Consider the following 26,879-nt stretch of genomic DNA (forward strand, 5'->3'; position numbering starts at 1 on the left):
TCACTTGAAAATATCTATGGTCCTAATAAATTTATAATATTTTGAGACTATCATTATGCTTTAATAGTTTTTATTATAGGAACTTTCTAATAACATTTTTAATCTACATCACCAATGAGAACACAAATAAACAACACTAGCTTGATGAAATATAGTATTAGGTTTTTAATGAATTTAAATTTCTTTTATACTTGATAGTTGATACTAATGGGAAGCAATTAATGACAGGTTATGAGAAGTGGTATACCCAATTTTTGTGCTGTTGCTCTTGCCTTGCATGAGTTAGGGTATGGTTTTTAATCCTTTCAATCTTCAAATATTGCATTTTTAGCAGCTAAATCATATTGTTTTGGGCAATTCAGATGTTCATATTTGTATGCATGCTTTATATGCTGGTTTTGGCATTTGTGACTTCTGTTACATTTCTCTCAAATTACGGCAAGTTAGTGTGGTTGTGCGTTTAATCGTTTGTTCAAGGAAGTGAGATTTTGTACACATTTCTGTCAATAAATGGCAAACATCATTTATGTTTCTATGTTGGCAAGGATATTAGTCATTAATGAGAGATTAATTTATACTTTTTGATTTGTAAAAGCTTTCTAATAAAACACTTATCAAAATTGATTAACGATGGCAAAACTCCTATTTTGAGGGCAGAATAGCTGGTACAATATAAAATCATCCTTATTTCAGGGATTCATGAGAGCAATCGGGCAGCAAGAGCTGCTTACACAGTACTATGAGGTTCATTATTGTACTTGGGCCACATTTTCCACCCACTCAGTTAATTAGGTTTAGTGTTCTCACAACTATCATTTCCACCATTAATATCTGGCTGATAAGGTGGGCTCTTATCCAAGGTGATCAGGAAGTACAAGTGTTTTTTCTCTGTTATTGTAAAATTTCTATCTACAAGAGGGTGATTGTATGTGGAATGGAGTTGGTTGATAGCATGATGATGAGATGCTCTCAAGAGGTTGCAAAATGGCTAGGCACAAATTTTGCAATTTGAGTTGTGTTTTTCGACACTTCGAAGAGACCTAACATGATGAATTTGGACTCTTGAGGGGTACATCACCAAGTACATCTACAATCACCCTTTGGTGCTTTGCTTGATGAGAGAGCACACACCAATGGGAAGGAGCTTGTGTGAGTGGGCACCTCATGGTTCACAACTAATATGATCACCTTGTAGAACATTCATGTTTGCTAACACCCTAGAGATGGATTTTTATGAGCCAAAAATGGATAGATTCTTCTCATTTGATGAAGACCAATGGAGAGAGGGTTGCAAAAACAATTTTTGATGATGTTTTTAGAAGAGTACTAATGAGATAACCAAGGTAACTGCAAACTTTTATTAAAATTTTTAATTGAATCCTTTAAGTTTGCCTCTTTAAATTGTAATTATTAAATTTCATTCAGTTTTTTTCGATGTTTATCTTTATTTTCTACTTTAATCTGTTTGTAGATGTAGGAGCCTTTAGTCTTGGTTTTATGCTTGGTGAATGAGGAGCAAAGTCACTGGGATATTTGTATGAGGCCATGGATAAGGCCAAGGAGGCCATTCAAAAATCTAATATGGGAGAGAAGAAAATTCAAACCCATTTGGAGCATTGCTGATAGTAGGTGGAACAATCACCTCGACCAACTCATTCATGTACCAATGTATTGCCGCAACCCCAATTTTTTTATCTATGGTACTTAAGGGTTGCTGGGGCAATTATTACAAGACACATTTTTAATTGAAAGGATAATGCTTGGGGAAGATGCCAAAGACTTAATATTTGGGGAGTTGTAGAGATACAAGCATGCAAAGTGGATGCTTTTCTCCTTGCCGCTACTATACGAGGGGGAGAACCACCCGTTGTGACGTTTTCACACATTGCCCCTTTGCAAACATGGACACCCTTCTTCCTGCTTTCCGCATTTTGCTAGTTTAGGGTTTTTGGCAGCTAGGTGCAATTTTGAGTTTCAGTGCCCGAGTCTCATTTTTGATATGACCATGCCCAGAGGTCTTCAAGGTGCTAGTAATGTTTAAATTTTAAGTCTTGAAGTCAATAGGATCAAGCTATAGAAAATGTTAAAATCTCAAAGTGATCTTGATTTTTGCCTAAGTGTTTTGAGGTTGCAACCTGCTTTAAATTTGAGCATAAATGTGTTTAGGTCCTGCAAATTGGTGTGAATTTTGTGCTAGAGCATCAAATGTCCCTATAGGAGTCATTTTTCCACTCCTAGGAGGTGAAATTAGGTCAATGTGCACAAAGTCCCGATGGACTCTTGTTTTCCACCCCTCAAATCTAGTTAAAATGTTGAGAGTCCTGATGGAAATAGAATTTCCACTGAGCGAAAAGATAAAATTTGACAAGTTTGGGCTTTTACAAAGTGAAAATCATATAGTCTTGATGGAAAACATTTTTCCCCCATGAAATTAAGGCATAAAAGTGATCTGTCTCGATGGGAGGTGTTTTTCCATTGAGTTTCAAGCATTTTTTTGGAAAATCCCGATGCATTTGGATTCTCCACTGGGTTTGTCCTGATGGAGGTCATTTTTCCACCAGGCCAATATGAGCGAAAATGTATAAGGAAGGTGTGTCCATATGGGCTACGTTTTTCCACCAGGAGACAAATAACCAAATTAAGTGCAATGATGTGTCTAGATGAGGTTCAAATCTCCACCAGATTGGAAAATGAGTGTGACAAAGTGAAGTGTGGACAAATTTATTTGTCTAGATGGAGTTCGAATTTCCCCTAGAAACTATGTTGATGAAGTTGATAAGTTTTAATGAGATTTTTGGTGTCCAGATGAGGGACGTTTCTCCAGTAGAGGTATTTTTACATGAAATGATGAATTTTGTTTGTCTAGATGGCCATTGATTTTCCCCTGGAGTCAATTTGGGGATGCAAAGTGAGCGAAATGATGAGAATTGTTTTTCCAGATGAGGGTTGATTTTCCCCTCAAGGCTTTATGTGGCGAATGAAGATGAATTTTAGTGAAGTTATTTGTCCAAATGGGGTTCAATTTCCCCCTAGGTGGCTGGAATTGAATTCAAATGCAATTTTAAATAACAAGTGTGCCCAAATGATATTTAATTTTGCCCTGCCATGAACATTTAATGATCAAGTGAAATACATTTAATGCTAAAGGTAGAATCCCTATGCAAGTTGATTTCCTACCAGGCTGATTGAAGAGAAGTTTTTATCCCACATTGCGTGTGTGGTGAACTTGCAAGGTAAAGACAAGAATAAAAGGACCCAGCCAGTACTTAAATATTATTATAATGCCATTGATGTGACAGCTTGAAGGCTGATTGGAGGCATGCCACTGCTGGTTGAGGGTTCGAATTTGCCCAAATGTGGAGTTGCGCCATTATTGGAGAAGATTTACAGGCCTTTTGTATGATGCCATTGTAGATTGGGAAGCGATTTTGGTTCAAGTTCACGTGGCACCATTAGTGTGGGGGCTGCGACTTTGATGTGTGGCTAATTGCACCACCTTTTTGGGCAAATTTGTGACATTTGCTTGTGACACCATTTCTAGTGAAGGGGCAATGTGGTTTACATTTGTGTTTGGTGCTATTGCTGGGTGTATTTGTGACATCAGCAGGGGGGGGGGGTGCAAGGCGATTTTATGTGAGAAAGCTATGCCATGTTTTGAATGATCCCAGTCATTGGGGTGGTGTTTTCAGAGGCATTTTCAGACCTAAAGAGAGTGTATTCAGACTTTAATTTCAGAAAATCAGACTTGATACATCATTTTCTGAGCATAAACAAGTGTATTCAGACCTGGACAATACATTTTGGGCTTCAAATACTTTATTTTCTGAGTATTTGCAGGGTGTCCTCATACTAATTTGTTGTGATCAGACTTGCATTGAGTCTGAAGATCAGGTTTACAAGGAGGCGATATGCCTCATTTCAATCAAAATTCATTTCATTTTCAGAATTTGTATTTCTTATCATTGAAATTTCTGATTTTGAGCCTATAAATGTGACAAAATCATTGAAATCAGAACTTAGGAAATTCTGGAAATAAGTTATTAGAGATATTGTTTTACCATGATATTAACTTCTGGCTTCGTATAGGTACCATGTCGAAGGCGGGGATATCGGCAAGGAAGAACCAATTGAAGATCGTACAAGAGGGCTATTATCCAGAGTCGCAAATATCATCCCGATGAAAGAAGGTTGCGTATACGAACATGGAGTACCTAGACATGAAGCAGATGAGGTGGAGAATGTTTGGAACAAAGAATCATCTTCCTTCCACCTTGTTGGTTAATATCATGAACAGTAGAATTTACCATGGAGCTGGCTTTCCACTGTCCATTTAGTGCAGCAAGCTTGTAATTGAGTGCGCTAAGCATTATGATCCATTAACTAGAATGATCAAATCACCCAAGGGGACAGTGCTTGCTTACCTAGCTGAGGAGTCCATTGGGGAAGTGTTTGCAATCCCTAGATGTACATTTATGCTAGAAATAACCAAGGAAGAGTCCCAATGTAATGTCCCCGATATAATTAAATAATAAATTTAATTACTTTATTGTAAGGTCCCAAACTTAATAATAAATCTTTCAGGCCCTTTTATTTAATTAGATTAGGTAAGTCTTAGTTGGACGTGTCGGCCCGTTTGTAACCCTTCGAGAAGTTTCCCGGAGCCCATATATATGGCCGAGTTAGTCTTTGTCATAGGTAGGCATGCGAATTTTGATATTTTTCTGTCTTGTGCGAATTCCTGTTGGAGTTCTTGTTTCTGCCATTTCGGAGGTGAAAGACCCTCCCTATTTGGTATCTGCAGTTTCGATGGTTCACAGCCCCCCTAGTCTGCCATTGGAAATATCATTCCGATATTTCATATTATGCTACAAATTTGTGAAGTCTTCATTTGAAGACAAATCTGTATTAGTCAATGATATCTGATATTATGTTTTGAATAATATTCATAATTCGAGCATTCCAGTAGTCCAGTAATTGTTCGTAACATCATTGCTTGTCTGTACACTTTCCGGTGCCGAGATTATTAATTCCGCACAGGGGAATCAATTGACCAAAGGGGCGTACTAAGTGGGGGCCTTACGGTGCAGGGTGTACGGGGGATTGAGTTGGCCGTACGGTGGAGAGTATTGATTCGTACGGTGGAGGGTGTTGGCCGTACGGTGGAGGGAACAATTGATCATACGGTGGAGTGTGCTGAATGTACGGGGAGGTTGTGCTGCCGTGTACGGTACCGTACGGTGGAGTGTGTTGACTGTGCGGGGTGGAGACTAATTAGCGTACGGAGAGGTTGTGCTGCCGTGTGTTGTCCGTACGGGGTGGACCGTACCGTGGAGTGAGGGGAGGCGTACGGTACATTACACCCAAGCAAACTTTGACAAAAGAGTAGAATCATGTATGATAGTTATCAACAATGAGTGGGTCCTTGAGACAAGGCGTCACCACTCCAGGTTCCCCAAGAGGCTCCTAAGTTCAAACTTCAAAGAGGAGTATAGTGACTTAGTATTTTTGCTCAACTGAGTCATGGGAGTACCTCAAGGGGCACTATTTGAGAACTGGATTTACTATTTTATTGAAGAGATATCAAGAGGAACGGTGATCAATTGGGCAAAAATCATAAGTGATAACCTTGACATCCAGTTGAGAGGATTGGAAAAGACGAGGATGTTCAATATGACTTCCTCTCTTGTATACATACTTGCCAGATATGTTGTGTAGAAAGGATTGATACGCAAGGGTGAAGTCGGGAACGGGCATGATGGTTTAGAGTTTATGAGTGCTATCCACAACTCCATCTGCACAATATTGAACATTACAGAAGGGTGAACGATGCTTTCACCATGTACATCACTAGACTGTTGCAAGGCGAAATACACAAACGGTTGTCTAAGGAGGTGTTGTGACCATTTCACACATCGCCCCATCGCAAATGGGGACCCCCTCTTTTTCGCTTGTTTTCGCTTTCGTTTTTAGGGTTTTGTTAGTCCGTTAGTTGTCTGGATTTAGGGCTAAGCCTTAGGGTTTTAAATCTTGCCTTTTCAAGCCAAAATCCAGTCATTTTTTGAGAGCTTTTGAGCTTTCTTTTCTAGAATGCAAATTTTGAATGCAATAAATTCGCCAAAATGGTCTAATTTTCAATTGGAATGTTCATGCAAAGCTTAAACTTGTCTAAATGATGACCGTCAATGTGAATTTTTGTCTGATTGAATATTTTGACCAAATTTTGACTTTTTTGAAGTTTGATCCTGGGCATTGGAATTGATTTGTTTTCGCCTCGTGAAGTGTTAAAATGTGAAAAATCTTGTTATTTTGGCCTGTAGGAGCAAAATCGCTCCTGTCCCTCAGTGAAGGACGGGAGCTCAATTTCAAATATCTCATTGTCCTTGCAGAGTCCAGACGAAGTTTACGTTTGAAGTGATGGAGAACGACAAGATCTTTCCATTGAATATAAATTGAAGATTTTCATGAGCACAGAAAGGCCTCCAGGAAGAAAATCGCTCCTGTCCCTCAGTGAAGGACCGGAGCTACAATTCAAATTTCGCCATGTCCATGCAAGATTTTGATGACTCAGCAATTGGAGGACGTCCGAAGGAAGATACTTTGCCAAATGAATATAATTTGAGATGCAAAAAATGAAGGAAAATGACCTATATTGACTAAATCGCTCCTGTCCCTCTCCAAGGGACCAGGGCGAGGTACCTTGTAGCTCTCGTCCCTCTCCCAGGGACCAGAGCGATTTCCTCCATTTTGCAAAATCCAGACAAGGGTCAAGGCAAGTTTACGTTCAAAAACAAGGGAAAACATGAGATGAACGCATTGAATATAAATTGAAGATTTTTGGGACGCCCATAACAGTGCTAAATGCCTAGTTCGCTCCTGTCCCTCAGGAAGGGACCAGAGCGATTTTTGATATAATTACCTCTTTTTGCAAAATTCCAAACAATGTCAAGGCATGGACGAATGGGGTGAAGAGGGACGAATCCGTTGAATATAAACTTGGAACCTGGCAAAGTGAGGTAGTGGCCACAAGGGAAGGATCGCTCCTGTCCCTCTCCAAGGGACCAGGGCGATACATTGATGATAATACTCCCTACGCAAGTTCAAGGTCGTTCCTCCGAAGTTCAAGGTCGACACAAGTCAAGACAAGGTGGCGAGGGACATTTCAAGGCGTCTTCATCATGCGCAAACACTCAAAGGACGTTAAAATGAAGAAATTGACACCCTATAACATAGATCGCTCCTGTCCCTTAGGAAGGGACCAAGGCGATGTTAGATGCATTGGCCATTTCATGCAAAATTTACGTAAGGACAAGACATTGCAATGTTTTAGAGGGTCCATGGTATGGTAAAAGGATGATAAACAAGAGTTTTGAACGTGAAATGATCATTATTTTGAGCATGGAGACTATATCGCTCCTGTCCCTCTCCAAGGGACCAGGGCGATTTGCTTTGGATTCCTTGTTTTGCTTCAAGATCAAGCTAAGTCAAGACGTCTTAAGATAGCATATGGTCCAAGGCATCGTTTGAAGATAATTTGCAAAAGTGTTGAACGTCCAAACATTGCCAAATAATGTAAAAGCCTCACATCGCTCCTGTCCTTTGGACAAGGACCAGGGCGATATCATCAAAAGCACGCACGTTCCTTCAAAGATCAAAGCGAAGCAAGGTTAGGTAAGGTGAAGGACGACGTTTGAAGGGCATTACAATGAAGATCGAAGTGCAAAGTTGACAAGGTCAAGGAAAGGACATGGATCGCTCCTGTCCCTCTCCAAGGGACAAGGGCGATGATCCCTTTAATACACTCAAAACTTCATGCGAGCAAATGGAATAAGCGCAAAAGACACGAACAAAGGATGCTATTCGCCCACAATAAAAAAATCGAAGTTAAAAGATGCAAGATAGACATGAAAACAAGAGGATCGCTCCTGTCCTTTGGACAAGGACCAGGGCGATGTGCACTTAAAGGACACCCATATGCGCACACAAGGCGATCAAATTCGAAGGACCATCAAGGTGATCGATTTTTAACGTGGAGATGAAGGAGTTGGACGTAAGAAATGCAAAAGTCAAGACAAAATGGTGAATCGCTCCTGTCCCTCTCCAAGGGACCAGAGCGATGAGGTACGTCCCTTTGTTTTCCAATTTTGGCGCCAAACAAACAAATTTAAATTTCCTTAAATGCTAAATCGATTAAAAAATTGAAAATCCATTTTTATTTAGCATTTAATATGGCGTTATCTTTTATTAATTATTTTTTGCCTTTATTAAAAATCGAAATTCTCATTTAAAAAAGCGCAAGGCATTAATAATTAATTATTTAATTAATATAAAAATCGATTTGAAGCGCCCAATTAGGCAAGTCGGCCTTGTTATTTTATTGCAAATCATTTAAAAAATGGTTTTATTTGTCAAGTCGGCCTAAGAGGTGAAAGGGTATGAGCGCTATTTATAAGGGGAGTGAAACGTTCATTTTTACATAATCATTTTTACCTTTCTTCATGCGAATCAAGAAGAGGCGAATATAGTGCGAAGTGTGTTCAAAGGTGGTGCGATTTCAAACCAAAGGTGGCGCTAGTATCATCTTGTGTGGAGTGCGAATTGCGTTGAAGACCAAAGGTGGTGCGAATTTCATTCATCCAAGGGTGGCGCGTAGTTATCAAAAGGTGGTGCGAATTTGAAGACCACACCAAGGGCGAACTTGGAGATCCATCTAAGACCACACCAAGGGCGAATTTGGAGATCATTTAAGACCACGTCTAAGGCATTACTTGAAGATCACGTTCTCTCCAGAGGTGGCGAAGTATATTTTGAGGGAATCATATTGAAGATTATCTTATACCTCAAATTTTGCCTAGGCGAATTTTGTTTTTGCATTCTAGAGTTAGCTCTCTATCAAGGTATGGCGATTTAATTGTTATTGCTTTATTCATTCATCGTCATATTTCATTTTTGAATTTTGAAATTTTGAATCTCTTAGCTCAATCGTTGTTTTTTTTTAGGAAATGATAACTCTAGGGACTTATCATGAGGTTTCCTAAAACCTATCTCTCTTATCTACGTTATTTATTGCAAAATCTATTTCTTATAATGAAATGTTGTGTAGGTATGGCGACCCCAAAGGCGGGAGCATCCACCAGTCGCTCGGCTCTCATGAAAGAAGATCAGAAGACTGAAGAGGTGGAGACCAAGATCGTGTCCAAGTGGAGCAACATTGGAGATACAAACTTGGGAAACTTTAGCACGAAGAAGTTCCGAGAGGTCCCTTACATCGGCAAGCCATCACCTGTCGCCCGGAGAATAATAGAGAGTGGCATCATTAAGGCGGCCGGTTTTCCTCCAGCTATTCAGTGCCACGAGTTGATGATCGAGTGTGCCCGTCATTACAATCCACAGTCCAGGACAATTGTGTCCAATGAGGGAAACACTTTGGCGTACCTTTCAGAGGAGGCCATAAGTGAAGCCTTCCATCTTCCAGAGCACAGGGACATGATATACAAGAGCATTGAAGGAGCTAGATCAGTGTACGATGACGATCCAGATGCTTGTCTAAGCATCATCAACAAGAACTGGCTACTCAAGAGTCGTCCCCGTCTGAGCAAAGTACCGAACACACCACACCGGATCGATTTCCAAGAGGAGTACAGAGATTTGATCACCATGCTCAACAGAGTTACAGGAGCACCTCATGCCTTCTATTTTGAGAAATGGATGTTTTATTTCATCCAGGTGATTGTTCAAGGGAAGGGTACAATACATTGGGCTAGGATAATTAGCCATTGCTTAGACGTACAGTTGAGAAGACTCAGGGCTACTAAGTCCTTCCACATGAGTTCATACGTCATTTATGCCTTAATCAGGAGCGTTGAGTACGCAGGACTACCTCACAGAGGAGTGATTGGAAGAGGACCCGGCGAGGTCAGAGTTTGTGAATCCTATACCTACTTGCATCATCCACCAGGGAAGAACTACAAGTTAATCAATGATACTTTCACGATGAACATCACCAGGACGTTGCAAGGAGGGATTCACAACAGATTATCTCAGGATGCCCAGGAGTTAATCAAGAGGTACGGTGCTTGGTTCATTCAGTTTCCCAAGTTCACTTACATTAGAGTGTATGGATGTCCTTTACCTCCATATATGTTGCCGAGGTACCCGACAGATAGAATTGTGTTACTTGAAGTAACAAGGCAGTTGGCAGCATATGTGAAGGCATTCAGACACAGACATCAGAATGGAGTTCAGGTACCTATTATTTTGGGTAATTCAGTTGAGGTATGTCCCAATGTCTCAGCCATGGATGACGCAGAGAGGGAGTTAGCCTTGTATCCTTTTTCATCTTTTGCTTGGAGGAATAGTTTTGATCCTCATGGACATTTAGAAGAGACAGTCGGTAGAAGATTTAGACATGAATACCAAATTGAAGATTTTATGATGAATCTCCTAGATGATCTTGAAGTGAAACGCAAGATACATTCTAGATTGCCTTTGGATTTCATCAGGAAATGTAAGATTTACAGAGTAGCCGACCAAGCTCAGGACAACGGCAGGCACATCCAATCTTCATATGATAGAGAAAGTAAAACAATTAGTTTGAATTGGAATGAGCCCGAGGCCGTGGATTTAGATGATTTGATGGCACCAGTCTTGTCTTGTACTCGCAGATGGGTAGACATTCAACATCAGAAGTTGAGAGAACAAGGCATAGCCATGTCTTTTACTTTGGAAGAAAAGCCAGCCGAAGGTGGAGCCAGTGTTAGTGAAGGCAATCCTAATCCTAGGAATTCAGGTGAAGGTAACCTTCGATGTGCCAGTGAGGGCAATCTCCATCCGAGAGGTTCAAAGAGAAAGGAAAGATCAGAAAAGAAAGAGCCTTCCAAGAAAAAGCAAGGTGCTAACAAAGATCAAACACCAGGTACTTCTTCCAGGCCAGAAGATAGAACAGTTCGAGTGGAAGAATCCATGGAATCGATGGTACAGAATGATAGACAGGAGGAAGAACAGGCACAACATGTTTCATCCGATGGATCTCTCCAAGACTATGATTTAGATAATGATAATGAAGTAACATCTCCTCCCAGACAAGAAGAAGTAGTACACAAAGAAATTCAAGTTCAAGAGACAAGATCAAATATCCCAGACTGGTTGAAGGAGAGATTGACTAAGGTGATCGTAATTGAGGACGAGGACAGTGCAATCGATCTAGAGAGCCTTGTTGGACGCTCACATATGACAACAGAGAAGAAGAAGGCTACAAAGATGTCCAAGATGATTCGAGATGAGACTGGATCTAGAAAACTGCAGATAGCTACACCGGCAGCAGACAAATATGAGGGTGAGATCCTAGCAGAGGACTATCATATACAGACTATTGAGTTAGGACCATCCACAGCAGAGCAGACTTTAGATGATGCCACCGACACATTTGAGGCATTGAAGGATAAGTTTAGAGAAGAAGTAGAAAAGAATAGAAAGCTTGAGAGAGAGGTCGGTGCATGGAGAACATATTTCAGTCACATCAATGAACCTTTGGGACGTCAGGATCCAGTTAGATCACCATTGCAGGCATTGCCCCTTCAATCAATCAATGAAGCAGAAAGATTCAGGAATATGGTTCAGCGTACATGTAATTGGATGGATAGATCTCACACGGTGGCCATTGAGTTTATTACAAGGATGTCGAAGATCACCCATCAGGCTATCCAAGTTCTTGAGATAATCCACAGATTGATGGCAACAGTAGCTGCATTTGCCCATACCAAGGACGTTGTCATCCCTGTCTTGAGAGTTATAAGACATACATCTAGAAAAATTTTAGCACAAGAGAGGATCTTAGAAGGTGATTCTCACAGTTTGTTTCAGTGGTCAACCTTACTCCATATAAAGAGTGTTCTCTTTGAGGACATCAGCGTTAGATGTGGTCAAGTTGAGGGGGTGATCAATCCGATCCAGGACAGAGTATTTGAGGTACTTCGTACCATTCTTGGCAGGAGGATCGAGGTCGAGACAGATGTGGATTTACAAGAGTTTGAGGATAGAATCACTATCATCTTTCGCAAGGACGCAGATGTTACAGATGAGCAGTATGATCAGATGTATGCCACCATGCTCCTGATTGATAGAACAAAGGAACTTGAACCTACTTGGGACACAGCTCTTCTAGATGCATTTGATCAAGTTATCCACTTAGAAGAGAGTATCAAGAATCTTCCCGAGATTCCAATCACAGAAATCGAAGGAATTGTGACAAAATTCATTGCATATGCTAAGAAGGAAAATTGGAAAGGGAATAAGATTCTAGATGAAAGGTTGTTACAGATGACATGACATCTTATTTCTCATTGGTTGATACCTCCTAGATTTTTGTGCCGAATTTAATATTTGGCTATGTATTTAATATTGTTCAGTAAAAAGGAGGTCATTTGTAATAAACCCTAATTAGGGTTTAGGTGTCATGATCTTGTCCGTTGATTTGCTTTCGATCTGGACCTTTCATTGTAATTGGGGATGCTATTTATACCCCCATTTTCATTTCATTTGTAATAGTCAGTTAATAGAGAATAGAGTTAAGAGCGAAATAGAGAGATTAGAATTGTAAGCAATTTTTATTTTGTAGCAAGATTGAGTCTTGAAGAGAGAAGTTCAAGCAATTGTTGTATATGATGACTTGGAAATCAATAAAATATTGAAGTTATGGTGTTTTGTTGCAAGTTCCTTGAGTTATCTTCATGGTTGTTGGATGTACTTGAATCACGCTCAATCAAAGTAGTTTGTTAATTAGAAAGACTAAGTGTGAGATTTGATATTTGGTAGGATTCGCAATCCAAACCACTAGCTTCTTGCTGATTGTAAGAACGCCTTGCGTGGTCGACTGGAAAACACCTTGAGTCCTTAACCTTCAAGCATTTTCGTATCTAGGATATGTACCTTCGTAGTAGTGTCCTTGATCTTTGATGCATTGAACATCATTATTACCTTAGAAGATCGCACTAATTTCAGTTGAGTTGTTGTCTCATGGCAAAATTGAAATTGGTTGAGTCTTGCCAAATCTCATTCATGCTAAGTCGTTCATAGGGTTAGGCTAGATTAGACCTCTTAAGCCCTATCTTTTCCATTTTTTGAAAGTTCTTTTTAGATTAGTGAAATCTTCGAGCTATTGAATCCGTAAGACGCCTTGAAGGAAACAGCAAATCACATCATACCACTAAAAAAGCTTGTCCACACGTGGAGACCCCACTAAAAGAACCTTGGAGTCTATCTAACTGATCCTTTTTGCAGATCTTCAGCAGTTAGAGACTATTTTCTCAAGAGAGGATAAGATGCCTAATGGTATTTTATTCTGTGTATGATCGTGTACAAAATACACGTCAACAGAATTGGCGCTAGAAGGAGGGCTTCTTTAGTTTCAAAGTTCGAAGTCCGAAGATTTTGAAAAGAGAAAAACATTGCGAACATGATCATGAAGTACGATGGTGTTGCCAGATGAAGGACTGAATCAGGTGGTGCAACCCAATTTGCAAATAGGCAATACCCAGGAAGACATCATTTCCCAATTGAATCAAGTAGCTTGGAACGCAAGGAGAAGCCAAGTCGAATATAACAGAGTTAGAATCATCTTAGAGCAAGAGGAAGATATAGCCGAAGAACATCAAAGGGTCATAGCTAGGAATCTTCGCAATCAGAGGAATCCACAATAATCCTTGCAAGACTTCACGCTGGATCGCATTGGTTCTTTCTCGCCCGAGAAACATCAAAGGTTGTTGAGGTCCACACCAGGCATCAAGGATCTAAGTGAACTTCAGTTTACTTCCAAAGCAAAGCGAGTTAAAAGAGAGGACACTCCCAAAGAGTTCGAACTAAGATTGGAAGAATCTCCTGAGTCATCACAAGTTCTTCAAGAACAAGTCCAAGCGGCGATCCAATCTAGTATCCAAGCAATTTCACAAACAAAAAGCCAAGCTAGTTCATCAAGTTCAGTTTCAAGGAATACAATGGCTCATCGTGCTCCACCTCCACCTCCTCCTCCTCATGTACTTAATGGTGCGACGTGGCTAGTCAACAATCCATCACCGTTGGAATTTGCAGTTTATCATGATATGCCGAAGAATCCAGAACACTTTTGTTCCAAGTTTAATGTTAGTGATTTCCATCGCACAGCAGAAGATCACATCAAGATGTTCGAGGACCTTCTTCGAAACAGACAAATTGAATATGGAGATGTGGCATGTAGGCTTTTTCCCTACTCATTGGGAGAAGAGGCATACTTTTGGTTTATTCATTTGCCTACAGGGTCCATCAGGACTTGGGACGCGATGAAAGATGCATTCATTGCTAAATTTGGCATCCCAACTACACCAGCGGAGTTATATAGACAGTTTGTTGAGGTTCGAAGGAGAGAACATGAACCTATTACCTCCTTCAATGACAGATTTCACCGAGCCTACACAATGCTACGTCCTCCTTATCTTATTGCAGATCCAAGGGAAATTTACTATGGAGCCTTAGATCATCTCACAGCTATGTTCGTAAGGACACATCCAGCTCCGAATGATCTAAATGCGGCATACACAAGAGCCATTGAAGTGAGTAAGCACATGGGACAAAACATCACTGGACCACTACTACACATGGGGTCCGTCGCAGCACCTAACCAGATGCAGGCAGTTGGCATGGCTTTGGCCAACCAAACTCCAGTCATGAATCCAATTCCGCAAGCGACATATCCCAACGTACAGCCGGCGAATCAGTTGGTCCTTCACCCAGGAGCTCCAATTTCTCAAGCCCTACCCGCTCAACCTGTGTACCTGCAAAATGCTACAAATTCGTCAAGGACACAAGAAGAGAAAGATGAAATGAAAGAGCTGATTGAGCAAGTCAAGAAGTTATCAACTGAGGTCACCCATTTGAGGAACCAGAATAATCAACTCCAGAGCATGCAGAGGGCCAACCATGGCCAACACGCGAACAATCAGAATTTCCAAGGGAATAATAATCCAGGATTCAGAAACAATTATCAAGGAAATAACAATCAAGGTTTCCAAAGAAGACCATGGAATACAGCTCCCAACAATGGAAATGTGGTGACGCCCTTGGACAATCCACCAAACGCGCAAAGTCAAGAGAACCCCTCTTCGAGCAAAGTGTTTTTAGCCGAAGCAGCCTTGTCTAGTTGGTGTAGACTCCACAACACGAACCAACATTCCGAGTTGCAATGTCCTGAGTTTAAAATTGCGGCCGATATTTTCCAACAAGAGATGCGTACCACCAATCCACCTGAAAATCCTCCCACCACAGGGTACGAAATTGTTCCAACCACGCAGTATGGTCAAGCCATGATCGTTGAAACCTGCAGATATTCACAAGAAGAAATTAGTCAAGAACAAAATGGGAGATTTCCTCCAGAATCGGCCAATGGACCGATGTTACCACCAGGATCTCAGTTTCCGCCAGCATCTGCAAATGGACCTGTAGAGGATTCAGAATACTATTTCCCACCATTGAACGACAGTGTTTTAGTAGAAGGAATCAAGGAAGTATTCCACCAATCGTCAGGAGGTGCAAACCAAAGAGTTTATCACAGGAATCAGAGAAATCCCGAACCATTGACAACATCGATTCCTCCAAACAATTTTTCAACTCCACCGGATCCCCAAGCTAGCAACGTCCCTGAATATCCACAAAACACTCAAGAATACAGACAAAGAAGAAATATTTCACCTCCTGCGGGAAATGAAATGAAAAGATTGACCGCCTTGGTGTTAGATGAACTCAAGAAAGTTAAGGTAAGTTTACCACTCTACGAGTTGCTCAAAGTGTCTGAAATTAAAGAGGCAGTGATCAATAGTTTGAGTGAACCTAGTGCAACAAGGTCAAATATTCAAGCCACTATCAATGTGACTCAAGAGGAAGCCGATTCTCAAGAACAACCCGAGCAAAATGAGTGCATGGTTCAAACTATAACCTTCCCAGCTAAAAAGGAAGATATGTTGGAAGGAAAAGTATTACTCAAAAGAGGCGAAGCAAAGAAAGCTCAGCCTACAGTCAAAGAGAACCTCACTACTAACTTGGTTCTTCCCGAAAAGGAGGTCGCAATCAAGAAAGATGTGGTTAAAAAAGGAAAATCTGCAAACCAAGCCAGTCACTCGAAAGAGGAGAGCCCAGCGAAGGAAGATTACTCGAAGATTAATCAAGTTAAACATCAAGAATCAAGTGAAGGAAATTCAGTGCCTTCTCAAGGAAAGGACGAACCAGCCCCGTTCCTGTTATCAGTCAGAATATTTGGAAAGCTATTACACAATTGCCTTTATGATTCCGGAGCCTCAAGCAATGTCATGCCTTTAGCCGTTTGTCAAAGACTGGGAATAACTCCCGCACCTACCAAGAGAAAAGTCACTCAGCTTGACAAGACAGAAGTTCCAGTCATGGGAGAATTGAACAACATTCACATGCAATTGGCCGCAGATCCAAGGATCCAGAATTTTATAGATATATCAGTAGTGGATATTCCAGATTCATATGGAATGCTCCTGAGTCGAGATTGGTCCCGAAAATTGAATGGATATGTATCGACCGATTTCGCACACATGTGGCTACCATGGAGAGGAGTCCCGAACCAGATTAAAATTGATAGCACCCCAAGGTTGAGATTGATGATAACTGAATATGGAGAGGACAACGAAGTTCTATTTTTAGAATCCGACCTAGGAACATATAAACCAAAAGTAGAAGAGATCTTAATGATACAAGACATACAAGATGAAGATACCCAACAAGAGGTCATGGAGTCAACTGAGATCGTCATTGAAAGCGATCAAGGATCCGACCAAGAGGACGAAGGGATGTTTGAAAACTTCAGAAGGTTTGTACAAAGAAACATCCAGCAAAGTGTACAACTTGGCAATATAGCATCTGTTCGAGAGTTGCTCCTTCCGAATTGGTGTAGAATTCACAATGCCGTCCACTCGGAATTATCTTGTGCTTTATGCCAGACCGCATTGGAGCAAGTAAACAAAAGAATCCCGCAGACACTAATTGTAGAGGAAGCTCAAGATTCAGAGAATGAAAGCTCTACAGACACCGAAAGTTCTGTAGAAGATGAAGTTTCGTCCGATACAACAGATGAAAGTCATGAAAGTCCAGAAACAGACAATCAAGAAAATCAGATATGGACACTAAGGTTCGACGGATCTAAGTCCAAACAAGGATCCGGAGCCGGATATGAATTAATTAGTCCTAAAGGAGAAACATACCTTGCCGCTCACAGATTACAGTTCCCTTGCACCAACAACGTAGCAGAGTATGAATCTTTGGTTCATGGATTACTGTTAGCCATCCAAAAGGGGGCAAAGATACTGCAAGTATACGGAGACTCAGAAATCGCAATAAGACAAATCAGGAAGCAATATGTCTGCCATGACAAAAGGCTAACTAAGTATAGAAATCGAGTCTGGGATCTGATTGAAAGTTTTGAAGCTTTCAATATCAATTCAATTTATAGACATCAGAATCAAGTGGCCAATTCACTTGCACAGGCCGCGAGCTCATTGATTCCATTAGCAATGGAAGGATTAAAGAAGTTTACAATCGAGTTAATATCAGTTCCTTCAGTCCCAGATAACATTACCAATTTCCAAGTTTTCGAAGACGACAAGCACATTCTAGACTTCCTAACCAGCACGGACGTTTTCTTAACACAGATCATAGATGAAGATGAAGTGGGTGAAGCTGAGTTCGATGCCGAAGGAGTCCTGAACTTAAAGACAAACACTATTCCGAAAGGAATGGTTGAATTAGAAAGGATTTTTGATCCTGACAAGTTGAAAGAAAAGAAGAATCACAGTGTAGAAGGCAATATGTGTGACGCGATCAATCTAGGTGACGAGACACAAGTTAAGAATGTTTTCATTGGAAAGTCCTGCACAGCGACTGAAAAAGATGGAATCCTAAAAAACATGAGGGACTTCCCAGATGTCATTGCATGGAGCTATGAAGATCTCAAGACCTACGACACTGCGATTATCACTCACACAATCCCGTTGAAGCCAGGAAGCAAGCCATTCAGGCAAAGACAAAGACCCGTCAATCCTTTGTTAGAACCGCTGATATACCAAGAAGTGAAGAAGTTACTCACAGCTAAAATCATCTTCCCAGTAAGACACTCGACGTGGGTCGCCAACCTGGTACCTGTTAGAAAGAAAAATGGAGAGATCAGATTGTGTGTGGATTTCAGAAATCTTAATAGAGCGTCAGAGAAAGATAACTATCCGCTCCCATCATTAGATGAAGTACTGCAGATCGTCAATGGATCGCAGATGATGTCCTTCCTAGACGGATATTCAGGATACAATCAAGTCCTAGTCGAACCTGAAGATCGAATAAAGACTGCTTTCACCACCAAATGGGGAACATTTGCCTATAAGAGAATGCCTTTTGGACTCATAAACGCCGGGGCCACATTCCAGAGAGCTATGGATATCGCTTTCAGAGATTTAATTGGTAAAAGCATTATTATATATATGGATGATATCACAGTTTTCTCTAGGCAGAGAGAAGATCATGTGGACGATTTGAGAAGAGTCTTCCAAAGATGTAGAAGATACGGTGTCTCCCTTAATCCGAAGAAATGCATATTTGGAGTCACAGAAGGAAAGCTTTTAGGACATGTCATCTCAGAGAAAGGAATATCTATTGATCCTGAAAGGGTGAGGGCCATATCTACTATCAATTTGCCAGCAAGCAAGAAAGAGCTCAAATCATTTTTCGGCAAAATCAACTTCGTCCGAAAATTCATTACCGGATTTGCCGAGATTGTCAGACCATTGAATGAAATGTTAAAGAAAGATGCAAAGGTTGAGTGGACTCCACAAGCCAGAAGGGCATTTGAAGAAATAAAGACCGCCATCATGGAGGCGCCAGTCTTGATTAGTCCTGATTATCTCAAACCATTTTATTTATATTCCTTCGCTTCCGAATACACTTGTGCCGCCATTCTCACCCAAAGAAGTGAAGAGAGGGATGAAAACCCGATTGCTTTCATGAGCACCCCGTTGAAAGATGCAGAATTGAGATATCCAAACATTGAAAAGCAAGCATACGCATTAGTAAAGGCAGTAAAGAAGTTCAGACATTACCTCCTGAGAGCCAAGATTTATGCAATAGTACCTGATGCGGCAGTCAAGACTCTTCTCATGCAAAATGAATTAGGAGAGAGAAGAGGAAAGTGGGTCGCCATCATCCAAGAATTTGATATTGAGATACAACCCATGAAACTTGTCCGAGGACAAGCTTTGGCACAGACATTAGCGATAGATGGGCCAGGATTAGTCCAACAAATTTATGAATTAGAAGATGTCACACCTGATGAATGGTACAAAGACATTGTGACATATTTGCTTAATCACAGATGTCCTGCTCAGATGACACCTACACAAAAGAGAGCATTAAGGTTAAAGTGTCAACATTACGTGCTTCAAGGATCTGTTCTATACCGGAAAAATTATGAAGGAGTATACCTGAGGTGTGTTGGCAAAGACGAAGCAAAGCAGATAATTGAACATTTCCATTCCAAGTTTGGAACCGGACATGGAGCCAACCTCGCCACAGCTCACCAGATCCTAAGAGCAGGATATTACTGGCCTACGCTTTTTAAAGATACATTCAATCACATTAAGACTTGCCACACATGTCAAGTCGCAGCTATAAGAGAGAGAAATCCTGCCATGCCACTGAATCCCGTGATTGAAGCCAGACCATTTGCGAAATGGGGAATGGACTTTATTGGTGTTATCAACCCCGCATCCTCAGCACAACACAAGTACATCATTACAGCTACAGATTATTGTACCAGATGGTCAGAGGCACAGGCACTTAAGGTTTGTTCTACTGAAGTTGTAATCAAGTTTCTAGAGGAGAACATAATCACGAGGTTTGGATGTCCCTATGCGTTGGTTTGCGACAATGGATCGGCATTCACATCATTGAGATTCTCAAATTGGGCTTTTGAGTACGGGATAACCCTCAAGTTTTCATCAAATTATTATCCTCAGGGTAATGGATTAGCAGAATCCACAAACAAAAATTTGCTCAGTGTTATCAAGAAATTATTAGAGAGAAGCCCCAGAGAATGGCACACCCAGCTGAGATTTGCTTTATGGGCAGACAGAATCAGAACAAAGAACGCATTAGGCATTTCGCCTTATTTCCTAGTCTATGGCCAAGACCCAGTCTTCCCTATGCAACTCAGGATTCCAACCTTGAGATTTATTCAGGAGTACATGGAAGACACTGATGCGGTACAGGCCAGGTTGACACAGTTGATGAACCTAGAAGAGAAAAGAGATCAAGCACTAGATAACTTCGCTAAACATCAAGGAGTGGTGAAGAGATGGTTTGATCGACAAGCAAGAGTCAAGGCGTTCCGAATTTCGGATCTCGTCCTGTATTGGGACAAAGCGCATGAGAAAAGAGGAGAACATGATAAGTTTGATAAGCTTTGGAAAGGTCCTTATCAAATTTCAGAGATATTGGGAGAAAATGCATTTAGGTTGCAGACTTTAACTGGAGAGGACATTCCGTTGCCTGTCAATGGGAGATATCTCAAACACTATTTCCAATCCTAAAATGCCAAGGCCTTCCCTTGTACATAGCTAGTTTAGTTTGCTTTCGTCGTTTTCCGTTTGTTTGTTTTTCTCGCGTTGGTTTGCCTTTTGTTTTTCTTAGTTTAGGTGCTTTTGTTTTTTTTAGGTTAGTTGTTTTTGTCCTGAGGGGTATCCATTTGACATTGGGTGATTTTGTTATATAACGCTCTGACTTCCTGCTGGATTGTTGGATGCATTTGGAAAATCATGAGGTCTTTTGGAATTACTGAGGGAGTTTCTTTTAATGAAGCTTTGAGTCAGGACATATTTGCATTGAAGTAGATTAGCTTATTGAACTCACGTATTTTTGTCCTCCAGTTATTATATTTCACACACTTATAATCTCCGAGTCATTATGGTTTACAGGCGAAGCTGTGATCAGTGAAAAATCTAAAGTCTAGCTTCAGCGCCACCGCAATCCTCAAACCCTAGTGAGTTTCGTTACTCACAAGCCAAAGAATTGACAGAACTGAAAAGCAGTATCAAAAGAAAAGTTGAAAAGATGAGAAAAAATCAAAAGAAAAGAAATGAGCTAAAAGGAAATATCAAATTGGCTAAAGGGAATATGCGAGTAACTCCATCGGGGCTATAGACGCCTGACTGGCAATGGAGCAATGTTCGTGAGCTTGCGGCGATAACCTCGTCGGGACTATGGACGTCTGACTGGCAGCGAGGCTCTATCCAGGATGCTTTTGGAGTTTAGACGAACTATGTAGCTTATCACAGGGGAACTTGGAGATCATGATTGTCTTGTTGAGGGGAATTAACGCATTTGCACACACATGGGTAATTGTGGACTTGATACTTTGTCTCAATATGATGGTCTCTTCTTGTAAGTGTTTCTTAACTCCTGGTTTTGTTGAGGGAGGTTTTCTGGGTCTTCTTTTAGAAAGATTGATTCCCAAATGTTTTGCAACATTTCTCAGTGGTGTCGCCAGATGTTGTGACCATTTCACACATCGCCCCATCGCAAATGGGGACCCCCTCTTTTTCGCTTGTTTTCGCTTTCGTTTTTAGGGTTTTGTTAGTCCGTTAGTTGTCTGGATTTAGGGCTAAGCCTTAGGGTTTTAAATCTTGCCTTTTCAAGCCAAAATCCAGTCATTTTTTGAGAGCTTTTGAGCTTTCTTTTCTAGAATGCAAATTTTGAATGCAATAAATTCGCCAAAATGGTCTAATTTTCAATTGGAATGTTCATGCAAAGCTTAAACTTGTCTAAATGATGACCGTCAATGTGAATTTTTGTCTGATTGAATATTTTGACCAAATTTTGACTTTTTTGAAGTTTGATCCTGGGCATTGGAATTGATTTGTTTTCGCCTCGTGAAGTGTTAAAATGTGAAAAATCTTGTTATTTTGGCCTGTAGGAGCAAAATCGCTCCTGTCCCTCAGTGAAGGACGGGAGCTCAATTTCAAATATCTCATTGTCCTTGCAGAGTCCAGACGAAGTTTACGTTTGAAGTGATGGAGAACGACAAGATCTTTCCATTGAATATAAATTGAAGATTTTCATGAGCACAGAAAGGCCTCCAGGAAGAAAATCGCTCCTGTCCCTCAGTGAAGGACCGGAGCTACAATTCAAATTTCGCCATGTCCATGCAAGATTTTGATGACTCAGCAATTGGAGGACGTCCGAAGGAAGATACTTTGCCAAATGAATATAATTTGAGATGCAAAAAATGAAGGAAAATGACCTATATTGACTAAATCGCTCCTGTCCCTCTCCAAGGGACCAGGGCGAGGTACCTTGTAGCTCTCGTCCCTCTCCCAGGGACCAGAGCGATTTCCTCCATTTTGCAAAATCCAGACAAGGGTCAAGGCAAGTTTACGTTCAAAAACAAGGGAAAACATGAGATGAACGCATTGAATATAAATTGAAGATTTTTGGGACGCCCATAACAGTGCTAAATGCCTAGTTCGCTCCTGTCCCTCAGGAAGGGACCAGAGCGATTTTTGATATAATTACCTCTTTTTGCAAAATTCCAAACAATGTCAAGGCATGGACGAATGGGGTGAAGAGGGACGAATCCGTTGAATATAAACTTGGAACCTGGCAAAGTGAGGTAGTGGCCACAAGGGAAGGATCGCTCCTGTCCCTCTCCAAGGGACCAGGGCGATACATTGATGATAATACTCCCTACGCAAGTTCAAGGTCGTTCCTCCGAAGTTCAAGGTCGACACAAGTCAAGACAAGGTGGCGAGGGACATTTCAAGGCGTCTTCATCATGCGCAAACACTCAAAGGACGTTAAAATGAAGAAATTGACACCCTATAACATAGATCGCTCCTGTCCCTTAGGAAGGGACCAAGGCGATGTTAGATGCATTGGCCATTTCATGCAAAATTTACGTAAGGACAAGACATTGCAATGTTTTAGAGGGTCCATGGTATGGTAAAAGGATGATAAACAAGAGTTTTGAACGTGAAATGATCATTATTTTGAGCATGGAGACTATATCGCTCCTGTCCCTCTCCAAGGGACCAGGGCGATTTGCTTTGGATTCCTTGTTTTGCTTCAAGATCAAGCTAAGTCAAGACGTCTTAAGATAGCATATGGTCCAAGGCATCGTTTGAAGATAATTTGCAAAAGTGTTGAACGTCCAAACATTGCCAAATAATGTAAAAGCCTCACATCGCTCCTGTCCTTTGGACAAGGACCAGGGCGATATCATCAAAAGCACGCACGTTCCTTCAAAGATCAAAGCGAAGCAAGGTTAGGTAAGGTGAAGGACGACGTTTGAAGGGCATTACAATGAAGATCGAAGTGCAAAGTTGACAAGGTCAAGGAAAGGACATGGATCGCTCCTGTCCCTCTCCAAGGGACAAGGGCGATGATCCCTTTAATACACTCAAAACTTCATGCGAGCAAATGGAATAAGCGCAAAAGACACGAACAAAGGATGCTATTCGCCCACAATAAAAAAATCGAAGTTAAAAGATGCAAGATAGACATGAAAACAAGAGGATCGCTCCTGTCCTTTGGACAAGGACCAGGGCGATGTGCACTTAAAGGACACCCATATGCGCACACAAGGCGATCAAATTCGAAGGACCATCAAGGTGATCGATTTTTAACGTGGAGATGAAGGAGTTGGACGTAAGAAATGCAAAAGTCAAGACAAAATGGTGAATCGCTCCTGTCCCTCTCCAAGGGACCAGAGCGATGAGGTACGTCCCTTTGTTTTCCAATTTTGGCGCCAAACAAACAAATTTAAATTTCCTTAAATGCTAAATCGATTAAAAAATTGAAAATCCATTTTTATTTAGCATTTAATATGGCGTTATCTTTTATTAATTATTTTTTGCCTTTATTAAAAATCGAAATTCTCATTTAAAAAAGCGCAAGGCATTAATAATTAATTATTTAATTAATATAAAAATCGATTTGAAGCGCCCAATTAGGCAAGTCGGCCTTGTTATTTTATTGCAAATCATTTAAAAAATGGTTTTATTTGTCAAGTCGGCCTAAGAGGTGAAAGGGTATGAGCGCTATTTATAAGGGGAGTGAAACGTTCATTTTTACATAATCATTTTTACCTTTCTTCATGCGAATCAAGAAGAGGCGAATATAGTGCGAAGTGTGTTCAAAGGTGGTGCGATTTCAAACCAAAGGTGGCGCTAGTATCATCTTGTGTGGAGTGCGAATTGCGTTGAAGACCAAAGGTGGTGCGAATTTCATTCATCCAAGGGTGGCGCGTAGTTATCAAAAGGTGGTGCGAATTTGAAGACCACACCAAGGGCGAACTTGGAGATCCATCTAAGACCACACCAAGGGCGAATTTGGAGATCATTTAAGACCACGTCTAAGGCATTACTTGAAGATCACGTTCTCTCCAGAGGTGGCGAAGTATATTTTGAGGGAATCATATTGAAGATTATCTTATACCTCAAATTTTGCCTAGGCGAATTTTGTTTTTGCATTCTAGAGTTAGCTCTCTATCAAGGTATGGCGATTTAATTGTTATTGCTTTATTCATTCATCGTCATATTTCATTTTTGAATTTTGAAATTTTGAATCTCTTAGCTCAATCGTTGTTTTTTTTTAGGAAATGATAACTCTAGGGACTTATCATGAGGTTTCCTAAAACCTATCTCTCTTATCTACGTTATTTATTGCAAAATCTATTTCTTATAATGAAATGTTGTGTAGGTATGGCGACCCCAAAGGCGGGAGCATCCACCAGTCGCTCGGCTCTCATGAAAGAAGATCAGAAGACTGAAGAGGTGGAGACCAAGATCGTGTCCAAGTGGAGCAACATTGGAGATACAAACTTGGGAAACTTTAGCACGAAGAAGTTCCGAGAGGTCCCTTACATCGGCAAGCCATCACCTGTCGCCCGGAGAATAATAGAGAGTGGCATCATTAAGGCGGCCGGTTTTCCTCCAGCTATTCAGTGCCACGAGTTGATGATCGAGTGTGCCCGTCATTACAATCCACAGTCCAGGACAATTGTGTCCAATGAGGGAAACACTTTGGCGTACCTTTCAGAGGAGGCCATAAGTGAAGCCTTCCATCTTCCAGAGCACAGGGACATGATATACAAGAGCATTGAAGGAGCTAGATCAGTGTACGATGACGATCCAGATGCTTGTCTAAGCATCATCAACAAGAACTGGCTACTCAAGAGTCGTCCCCGTCTGAGCAAAGTACCGAACACACCACACCGGATCGATTTCCAAGAGGAGTACAGAGATTTGATCACCATGCTCAACAGAGTTACAGGAGCACCTCATGCCTTCTATTTTGAGAAATGGATGTTTTATTTCATCCAGGTGATTGTTCAAGGGAAGGGTACAATACATTGGGCTAGGATAATTAGCCATTGCTTAGACGTACAGTTGAGAAGACTCAGGGCTACTAAGTCCTTCCACATGAGTTCATACGTCATTTATGCCTTAATCAGGAGCGTTGAGTACGCAGGACTACCTCACAGAGGAGTGATTGGAAGAGGACCCGGCGAGGTCAGAGTTTGTGAATCCTATACCTACTTGCATCATCCACCAGGGAAGAACTACAAGTTAATCAATGATACTTTCACGATGAACATCACCAGGACGTTGCAAGGAGGGATTCACAACAGATTATCTCAGGATGCCCAGGAGTTAATCAAGAGGTACGGTGCTTGGTTCATTCAGTTTCCCAAGTTCACTTACATTAGAGTGTATGGATGTCCTTTACCTCCATATATGTTGCCGAGGTACCCGACAGATAGAATTGTGTTACTTGAAGTAACAAGGCAGTTGGCAGCATATGTGAAGGCATTCAGACACAGACATCAGAATGGAGTTCAGGTACCTATTATTTTGGGTAATTCAGTTGAGGTATGTCCCAATGTCTCAGCCATGGATGACGCAGAGAGGGAGTTAGCCTTGTATCCTTTTTCATCTTTTGCTTGGAGGAATAGTTTTGATCCTCATGGACATTTAGAAGAGACAGTCGGTAGAAGATTTAGACATGAATACCAAATTGAAGATTTTATGATGAATCTCCTAGATGATCTTGAAGTGAAACGCAAGATACATTCTAGATTGCCTTTGGATTTCATCAGGAAATGTAAGATTTACAGAGTAGCCGACCAAGCTCAGGACAACGGCAGGCACATCCAATCTTCATATGATAGAGAAAGTAAAACAATTAGTTTGAATTGGAATGAGCCCGAGGCCGTGGATTTAGATGATTTGATGGCACCAGTCTTGTCTTGTACTCGCAGATGGGTAGACATTCAACATCAGAAGTTGAGAGAACAAGGCATAGCCATGTCTTTTACTTTGGAAGAAAAGCCAGCCGAAGGTGGAGCCAGTGTTAGTGAAGGCAATCCTAATCCTAGGAATTCAGGTGAAGGTAACCTTCGATGTGCCAGTGAGGGCAATCTCCATCCGAGAGGTTCAAAGAGAAAGGAAAGATCAGAAAAGAAAGAGCCTTCCAAGAAAAAGCAAGGTGCTAACAAAGATCAAACACCAGGTACTTCTTCCAGGCCAGAAGATAGAACAGTTCGAGTGGAAGAATCCATGGAATCGATGGTACAGAATGATAGACAGGAGGAAGAACAGGCACAGCATGTTTCATCCGATGGATCTCTCCAAGACTATGATTTAGATAATGATAATGAAGTAACATCTCCTCCCAGACAAGAAGAAGTAGTACACAAAGAAATTCAAGTTCAAGAGACAAGATCAAATATCCCAGACTGGTTGAAGGAGAGATTGACTAAGGTGATCGTAATTGAGGACGAGGACAGTGCAATCGAT

General features: G+C 41.1%; 1 protein-coding gene across 1 annotated transcript in view; it reads left to right on the forward strand.

Moving 5' to 3' along the window:
• The window catches only part of LOC131077930 (nicotinate phosphoribosyltransferase 2), a 257,965-nt gene that overhangs the window by 187,110 nt on the left and 43,976 nt on the right, over window positions 1–26,879 (forward strand). Inside the window, exon 10 of the mRNA XM_058015527.2 lies at window positions 229–287. Within this exon, the coding sequence (XP_057871510.2) occupies window positions 229–287 (59 nt within the window). The remainder of the gene's footprint in view (window positions 1–228; window positions 288–26,879) is intronic.

This window comes from Cryptomeria japonica, chromosome 9, assembly GCF_030272615.1.
Source record: "Cryptomeria japonica chromosome 9, Sugi_1.0, whole genome shotgun sequence".
Lineage (NCBI taxonomy): Eukaryota > Viridiplantae > Streptophyta > Pinopsida > Cupressales > Cupressaceae > Cryptomeria > Cryptomeria japonica.